Source organism: Arachis ipaensis, chromosome B7, assembly GCF_059453495.1.
Source record: "Arachis ipaensis isolate K30076 ecotype BB chromosome B7, ASM5945349v1, whole genome shotgun sequence".
Classification (NCBI taxonomy): Eukaryota; Viridiplantae; Streptophyta; class Magnoliopsida; order Fabales; family Fabaceae; genus Arachis; species Arachis ipaensis.
In genome coordinates this window covers 77,509,461-77,518,730 of record NC_142442.1, presented here as the reverse complement: position 1 = coordinate 77,518,730, position 9,270 = coordinate 77,509,461, and the positions used below count along the sequence as shown (strand labels likewise).

Here is a 9,270-nt window from a genome sequence, read left to right as displayed (position 1 = left end):
TAGCTATTCAGAGAGGTTGCACAACATATGAGTCTATTAGGACAGTTAATGGAATTACATATTCTAGCTTCCAAGATGCTTGCTATTTCATGGGACTACTGTGCGATGATAGGAAATTCATTACAGCTATTAATGAGGTAGCTGAACTTGCATCTGGTCATCAATTGAGAAAATTATTTGCGATACTACTGATATCTAATAGTATTAGCAACCCAGAGCATGTTTGAAATACAATTTGGACATTATTAGCTGATGGAATACTATATGAGAGGAGAAAAGTTTTGAAAAATCAAGGTATTTTACTATGTCTTTTTTTTTATATCAAGATTGTATTCTCTTATTATTTTTATTTTTATTAATAATATTAGTAGTTTTGTTTTGGAATTACTTATTAAATATTTCATAAGACCACCTTGTGTTTTTGCTACGACTAAAGATGACTGATGACGAATTGAAAAACCTCTGCCTTATTGAGATTGAGAAGATACTCAACAGCAATGTGAGATCTTTAAGAGACTATCAATCAATACCATATCCTGAGATGTCTGATGAGCCTTTTTCAGAATAAGCTAATAGAAGAGGAGTTAGCATATGACACAAATGAGTTGACTCATACAAACTTATATACAGAACAAAAGATGACTCATGAGCAAAGGTTAGTATTCGATGAGATACTCAATGATGTTATTACAGACTTTGGTAGTTTTTACTTCCTTTATGGGCATGGTGGGTGTGGTAAGACATTTATTTGGAATGGACATTCTTCTGCTATTCGGTCTAGAGGAAAGATTGTTTTAAATGTCGCATCCAGTGGAATTGCGTCTTTACTCCTATTTGGTGGCAGAACGACTCATTCTAGATTTTCAATACCCATTACAATTACTGATGAATCTACTTGCAATATCAAGCATGGCAGTTTGAAGGCTGAGCTGCTCATCCAAAGTAGCTTAATAATTTGGGATAAAGCTCCAATGCTCAATAAAATGTGCTTTGAAGCACTTGATCGGACGCTCAGGGATCTTATGTCAGTTACTGATCAACATAAGACACATCAACCATTTGGTGGTAATGTTGTTGTTCTAGGAGGTGATTTCAGACAGATATTTCTGGTGATTCCGAAAGGGAGTAGACACGATATATTGACATCAGCTATTAACTCATCCCATCTGTGGTCGTTTTGTAAGGTTCTAAAACTGCATACGAACATGAGGCTTCTAATGTCTTCTTCAGATCAAGATGAAGGTGAAATGAAGAGATTTTCTAATTGGATACTTGATGTTGGAAATGGAAATATTGGTTCTGTTGTTGGCGATGAATCAGAAATTGAAATTTCAGATGATCTATTGATTACAACTACTGATGACCCTCTATTTCATTTAGTAGACTTTGCATATCCAAATTTGTTGCAAAACATGTCAGATTATAGGTATTTTTAGAGTAGGGCAATTCTTGTACCCACGCTTGAGAGTGTCGAGAAGGTAAACGATTTTGTCTTGACAATCTTTTCAGGTATGAAAAAGGAGTATTTGAGTTCTGACACAACATGTCAAGCTGATGAGAATGAAGATGTACAATAAGAGTGGTTCACACCAGAGTTCCTAAATGACATCAAATGTTCGGGACTACCCAATCACAAGTTGACTTTGAAATCAGGAGTCGATGTAATGCTACTGCAAAACATAGACCAGACTTCAGGTTTATGCAACGGGACAAGATTAATATTTAACGAACTTGGCAGCAACGTAATTGGAGCGACGGTAGTGACCGGTAGAAATATTGGAGATAAAGTGTATATTCAAAAAATGAACTTGATCCCTTCAAATTCAGGGTTGCCATTTAAGTTTCAACGGAGACAATTTCCATTAACAGTATGCTTTGCAATGACCATTAGCAAGAGTCAGGGTCAATCATTATCACATGTAAGACTTTACTTACCAAAATTAGTGTTCACCCACGGACAACTTTATGTTGCTTTGTCAAGAGTTAAGAGTCGCAGTGGCCTCAGGGTTTTAATTCTAGACGAAGACGGCAATCCAAAGTCATCAATAACAAATGTCGTGTTCAAAGAAGTTTTTAATAATATCTAGGTAAGAATAATATTATTTTCATTTTAATAGCATGTTATGATTTACACATTTGTATAAATATTTACTATAGATATAACAAATTTATCTATAAAATTGACGTGCTATTATTACAGTTATATATGTTCTTATTTTTTTCATGTCTCCCTCCTTATGGTTCAAGAATATTATAAACTTTAAACTCTTCTATATGCTTTTTACTTTGAATAAAGATAAAATAGCATATTCAGTACGTTTATTATATAATGACAATGATCGTGTTATACTAAATTAAAAAATTTTATAATTATAAAATATTATTTTTAATTTAACATGTCAAATTTAAATATAAACCTGTACATCGCACGGGTTTAATACTAGTAACAATAAACTATGTGAAATTATTTTCCACATCAACATCTAATTTTAAAAGAAAATATATATTATATCACTAATTTTACTAAAACATCCTTATAATTTAATAAAATAAAAAATATTTTTTATTTAATTTTTTAAAAGACTTAAATACCTTTTTTATGTTAGACAACAAATTACACTTTTAAATTAATCAAATAATTTAATCTTACCGTGTCAAAATTTAAATAATTTAAAAAACAAAAACAAAAACACATTTAATTATTTATCTATTTCATGAACCTAGTTAATCATTCATACCAAAAATAAATAAATAAATAAATAAATAAATAAATTTAAACCGTACTAAAAAAATATCAAAATGTTCCTAGATTTCTCACCCAATCTTCGAATCTCAGACTCACTGCCATTATGCCATAGTCTCTTCTTTGTCTCTTCTCCTTCACACTCGGCTCCCGATTTTCTTCGACAGCTTCTTTCTCCATCCTCTTCCTTCTTTTTCTGCACGGCGCCCTGCCAAGGTCACCGCAGCATTCGTCGCGCGCCTCACCTAGCCGAGGAGAACGTCGCCGCGTCAGAGAGCGTCGCCGTCTTCCTCATTCCAGAGAGTGTCGCCGTCTTTCTCGTACTTCGTCACCGTCGTCAGCCTCTCTCTTCCGGTAACTCCCCCTCTGTGATTTCTTTTAATTATTATAGTACTGTAGTGATTTCTGTAATTAATGTGATTTACTTTAATTTCTGTGATTTTATATTCGATGTTGTTAATTTTGTCAATTCTTGCTTTAATCCAAAGTCTGCCTTAATGTCTACAATCAAGAGGACTAACATTCAATTTCTTTATGATTCATCAAGAATGGAACAAAGTGTAATAATCCTGGTTGGTTAATTACCTTGTGGTTGGTCTTGAACCAATCACCAATGAGCAAAGTGAAATCACCAGTAGGGTTTGGATAAGGGATTGGGATGACAGATCTGTGCTAGATATTGAGTCCTCCAAATCCTCCAGCAGCTTTGTGAAATGCAGTTGATGAAAAGTAGGAAAATGTGCCAATTTGATCCTTGATTTAAAACTTGTATGTGTAGTTTGAGTTTAGAGGAATGGCACAGTTTGTTCCCAACATCTTGCCATGAGTTCTTCTTTTGCTTAATGCCATTCCTATATATATTTTTTGCTTTTTTTTTTATTTGTGTTCAGAAAAATATTCCTGGCATTATTGCTGCCATGAATTATCTTCCCACCTATTTATGCCTTGTATAAATTTTATTAATCATGACCTAATAATGTGGTTTGACTATCATCATCTTATGCTTAATAAATTTACCTCTCTTGCACCAGCTATGCTTTAAGTCATCTCAAATTAATGTTGGAACTTGCAGTTTAAAGCATTATTTTGGGTTATCATCTTGTGGTTTAACTGTTATCATCTTGTTTGTTATCTGTCTTAAGCATGATCTGTTATTTTCTATACACTCTTGTCTATTTAATTGCAGGCATTGGTGAAGATGATGGCTGTTTGATGTACCTATCATCGAATTACTCCAAATGCCTATAATCTTTTAGATGTGGTTCTTTACCAAGCAAGTTATGGTAATCATGTGAAGATTCTGTTATATTTGCTTCTCATGTAGTGTAGAAAGTAGAGTCTATCCATCATTATTGTTGCTAATGAACTTGTTCGAGTTTTGCTTATTTAGGCCACAATATATCAGCAAAAGGCGGTTGATATAAATGAGAGGGAGCTTGGGCTTGATCATCCTGACACGATGAAAAGCTATGGGACCTTTCTGTCTTTTACTATCATATGCAACAATACGAGCTCGCTTTGAAGTAGGTTACAATGACTCTCCTCTTCAAAATGGTTTAGATGCCTATGCCATGAAGAATTTCTGTTGATTGTTGTATTCAGGACACCAAAAAACTGTGACTCTTTTAATGCAGTGTGTCAGATCTTCTGGATTTTACAAGTCCTGAGCTTGATTCTAATGGAAATGAACAAGCTCAGAGAAAACAGCAGCGTGGAAAGGTTCTCTGCCAAATTTTTACATGGTGTTACCTTATATATTTGACATTAATTGCTTTATTTTTATAAACTGCTACTACCTTTGTTTTGTAAAATTTTCTATTGTGTTGCCTCATTATGCAAGTTGTCGATTATATCTCTAATCTTTTAGATACTTCTACCAATAAGTGAACAAAACCTGCAACGTGAAGATGCACCAAGCAATGTGGGTGTTGTCTATAACGGCTTGGAATATGTTATTGGTACGGCAGAAAACAAAACAAAAGAAAGATCTGGCATGGTGGATTCCTCACCACCATTCTTATATTAGCTTGTTCTCTCTTTCTTCCTTTGTTTTTTATTCTCTTTCTATATTCTCTTGAATCGCAGTTAGTTACCATCATATATTAATTCATAATTATTACACTCAAAAGTGAATACTAATTTAAAAATAAAATTCAAAAAAAAAAATCTCATAACTCTTATGTGAATCATCTACACTCCTATAAATATATAGAATGAGTAAATTTAACTTTTTTTTATTATGAGTATTTTTTTTATTATCTAATGCATACAAAGTCACATATTTTCATTTATGATAAAAGTTAAAAATTAAAATTAAATGACATTAGTACTTTTGGGTTTAATAAAATTAAAATAAAGTACAAAAATAAGGATAAAAACTAAAAAAATAGATGGCTCTAGAGAAGGATAATGTTAAATTTTATGTCATTATGTATGAGAACAGTGATTTATTTTATTATATTTATTTTTGTACTAAATAACAAAAAACTTAAATTTTATGTCCGTTTTTTATTACTTACAAGTATAATTACCCGTGCCATGCACGTGATAAGATTGAAATTATAATTTTAAATTATTTTTTTAAAAATTAATTTGAATTATAATAATTTGATTAATAAAAAAGTAATGTATTGTTTTTTTTTAATTTAGTGTTAATTGGATTAATTCTAAATTAGTTATTAATCGGTTTTAATAATCTACTTTTTTCAATAAATCAGACATATATACTAAATGTGATCATAAATAATATAGTAATAGTTAAATCCACCAATAAATATATTAGTTATTATCAAATTATAAAACAAATTAAATATAAAATCTATTAGCACTTATAAATCTATAAAATCACACTGTCTTTGTTCGCGTGCAAAGGTTTACTTATCAAATAAACTTAAAATATGAACCAAAAATATTTATAAATTGTACCTAGTATCACTTGAAAGAGTAATGAAAAATAATCAACTTACCTTATCATCCATGAGAACCATTTCTATGTAAGTCGTCTTGTTCTTGTCAAATTTGGATGAGACTTTCCATAACCTTATATATTAATTTTGTTAAATAATTCTATATATATTATGGTAGTTTTTCTTAGTATATATACATATACATAAATAAAAAAATATATGAATTATATTTTATTAAACTCTATGTTATCGGTTATTAAAAATATTAAAATATATAAACAAAAAATATTTATAAAATGGACCTAACATCACTTGAAAGAATCATAGAAAATAATCAACTTACTTTGCTATCCATAAGAACCATTTCTATGTAAATCGTCTTATTCTTGTCAAATTTGGATAGAACTTTCCATAACCTTAAATATTAATTTTGTTAAATAATAAAACATAAATAAATAATTCTATACATCTATAACAATATATAATGCCAAAACATGGAGTTTGGTGTCCAATTTTCTACTTCCTATTTTAACCCTACTAACATAATTCAAAAATATTTTACAGTTACTTATTTTTCTATCATATTTCACTAACAGTTACAAAAATTCACGCATAACTTCTATTCAATTCTTTACTGCCACAATCTCTCTTTTTTTATTTTTTTTTATTTTTTTGTGGCCATATATGAAATGAAAAAAATAATAATTAGAAACTAACAAGTGTTTAACGAGCAGTGATAAATAGTTTTTTTATAAACCTTATTATATTCTGAGGTATTCATTTAAATTATATTTTGTTTAATTTTATGTTAGTCTTTGTTTGTATTTTGTATAGTGTTGTTTTGAGTATGTTCAATAATTTAGCCTCACTCTAATTATTCTATTAGAATTTTGTTTGTAATCATAAAAAAATATATTTTTTTATTTTTTTATAATTTCATCTATTTTACTATTTCTTTTTTGACCTCTTAATACACTTTCTAATATTTTTCTTGCTACTATTATTTTTTTACCTTTAACACCATCGATTTCATCACATCCATTGTTACAAATTTCATTTAGTTTTACTGCAGTTACTACATTCACGTATAACTTTCACCTATATTTTTTTCTCTTTAATTTACTTACCCAATTAATATTTTTATCATTCTTTTACCTTTTTAATTTGTCTCCAATATTTCATGTACAAAAGTAGTGTTCTATCTTTTTCTCTTACCAAGGAAGAACTATTTTTTTCATCTCAGATGTATTCTTTATTTTTTTAAATATGTCTGTCCTATCAATGATGAATTAAAAAAGTCTAATATTTTGTTAAATTAATTTTTTTTAAATTACTTCATATGGGATAATATTATTTTTTAAATTTTTAAATTATTAATTATACAAAATATTATATTTAAAATTTGAGTACATGAATATTTATTTTTAAATTAAACTAAAATAAATGAATTATATTACAAAAATATAATTTATTTTAATTTCTATAATATCATTTGTTTGGCATATGTCACTGGTTATTTGATTAACGTATAAAAGATGTAACATATAAATACTTAGTGATAATTAATTACGGTAGGTGAAGAGAAGGTGGAAGGAGAAGAAAAAACTAGAAAGAACAAAATAATATAATAATGGCGACTAGACAATGACAGGTATGTGTATAGAGTATAATAATAACAAGAGAAAGAATAATGTTTGATACAGTAAGGGGATATAATAAAAGTTATAAATTAATAATTTTGAAAAATAATGAAATTAAAGAAAATTTAAAAAATTAAATATAAAATTAAAAAAGAAAAATAAAATATTTTTTATCAATTGAAATTATACATGAAGATAAAGAGTCCTTTGAATATAAGTTTTTATTTCGACTTCAAATTAAATACTATTAAAAATAAATAATTAAACTTAATAACATTTATAAATAGTTAATTTGTAAATAATGTTTCTAAATTTTTATTTTAATTTTTTTATGCATAATAACAACATAATAAATTTGTTTAATATCTTATTTAATTTAAATTTATAAATTTTATACATTCTAAAAGTTAATTTGATGATTTGGATAAAAAATTTAAATGCTTTATGTCTTACTTTTTATTAGCGAAACTTCAACAGAATAGATAGTTATAAATCAAAGTGATAGACAAGATTAAAAGTTGCAAGAGAAAATTAATTACGGACGGTCGGGTGAAGAGAAAATGGAAAGAGAAGGAAAAAACGAGACAGGAGAAAAAAATTATCATTTTTGTATTTCTTTTGATGTTTTTCTTCTCGTTTCTCTAACATTTTCAATTGAATTGTCTTCATCCTCCTCCTTTGTCTTCCTCCACTGCGGTTACAAAATTTTTTTTCAATATACTTACTCAATCTATATTTTTAATCTATTTTTTATTTTTTTAATTTGTTACCAATTTTTCACGTAGATAAATAGCGTTATGTCTTTTTCTCTCATTAATTTGATTTGACAAAAAAATAGTTTCTTTACATTTTACATGTACATTTTATTTATGTTTTTGACATGTTTGTATTTAACTATCTGTCAATGATGGGATGAAAAAATTTTATAAATATTTTTTAAACATTTTTCTTTTTAAATTGCTTTTAATGGGATAATTTTTTTTAATTTTCTAAAATACTTGATTACTTAGAATATTGTATTTAAAATTTGAGTATATAAATATTTTTAAATTAAACTAAAATAAATAAATTATATTACAAAAAAGTTTATTAATTTTGTCTTTTACAATATTATTTATTTGACATATTGGCTTAGTTATTTAATTGGTATATAATGCATGCAAGAAAATCATACCTATCAAGTGTTTCTTAAACTATTAGTATACTAATTTTCTATATAATTAATTATTTAGAGTACTAGATTTGATATTTAATTATGTAAAGTATTGTATTTATCATATAGAAAATAATAGCAAGAAAGAATAGTGTTTAATATAGTAAGGGATATAATAAAAATATAAATTAATAATTTTAAAAAAATAATAAAATTAAAGAAAATTTAAAAAATTAAATATAAAATAAAAAAATAAAATATTTTTTAACAATTGAAATTATGCATGAAGATAGAGAGTGTTTTGAATATAAATTTTTATTTTGACTTCAAATTAAATACTAATTAAAAATAAATAATTAAACTTAATAACGTTTAAAAATAGTTAATTTATAAATAATATTTTTAAATTTTTATTTTAATTTTGTTACACATAATTTTTAATTGAATAATTTTAAAGGGTTTATATATTTATTTTTATGGTCAGTAAATCTGGCCCTTTTTTAAAACTAAAGAAGTTATTGATAAGAAGATATATGATGAATTACGAAAGATTTTTTTCATATACACAATTTTTATACTCTCCTATTTTATTTATTAATTATTCTTATATTTTGATATTTTAAAACGAAAAAAATAAGCATTCTCATTTATTCTATTTTTTCATTATTTATGAAAAAATGAAGACCTCTTCGTATTTAGATTCATATTTTGGCCTACCATTTAAAAGAGAGGAAGACAAATATGAGTATCCATGACATTTAAGTAAAAATTATCTTCTGTAAATAACTAACTTGTATTTTGGTTTATATATACTCTTTTTAAATCATA

At 26.9% G+C, this 9,270-nt stretch overlaps 1 protein-coding gene across 1 annotated transcript; it reads left to right on the top strand.

The window, feature by feature from the left end:
- The first annotated feature begins 638 nt into the window (after nucleotides 1–638).
- Nucleotides 639–4,769, top strand: LOC107607197 (uncharacterized). Its single transcript, XM_021107816.1, has 3 exons — nucleotides 639–1,426; nucleotides 4,378–4,462; nucleotides 4,611–4,769. The coding sequence occupies exons 1-3, from the start codon at nucleotides 639–641 to the stop codon at nucleotides 4,767–4,769; spliced, it is 1,032 nt and encodes a 343-aa protein (XP_020963475.1).
- Nucleotides 4,770–9,270: the final 4,501 nt, after the last annotated feature.

Coding starts and splice junctions, on each gene's coding strand:
- LOC107607197 (XM_021107816.1), top strand. CDS start 639: ATGACTCATGAGCAAAGGTTAGTATTCGATGAGATACTCAATGATGTT. Junction 1,427..4,377: donor CAAAACATGTCAGATTATAG/GTATTTTTAGAG, acceptor CTTTTAATGCAG/TGTGTCAGATCTTCTGGATT. Junction 4,463..4,610: donor GAAAACAGCAGCGTGGAAAG/GTTCTCTGCCAA, acceptor CTAATCTTTTAG/ATACTTCTACCAATAAGTGA.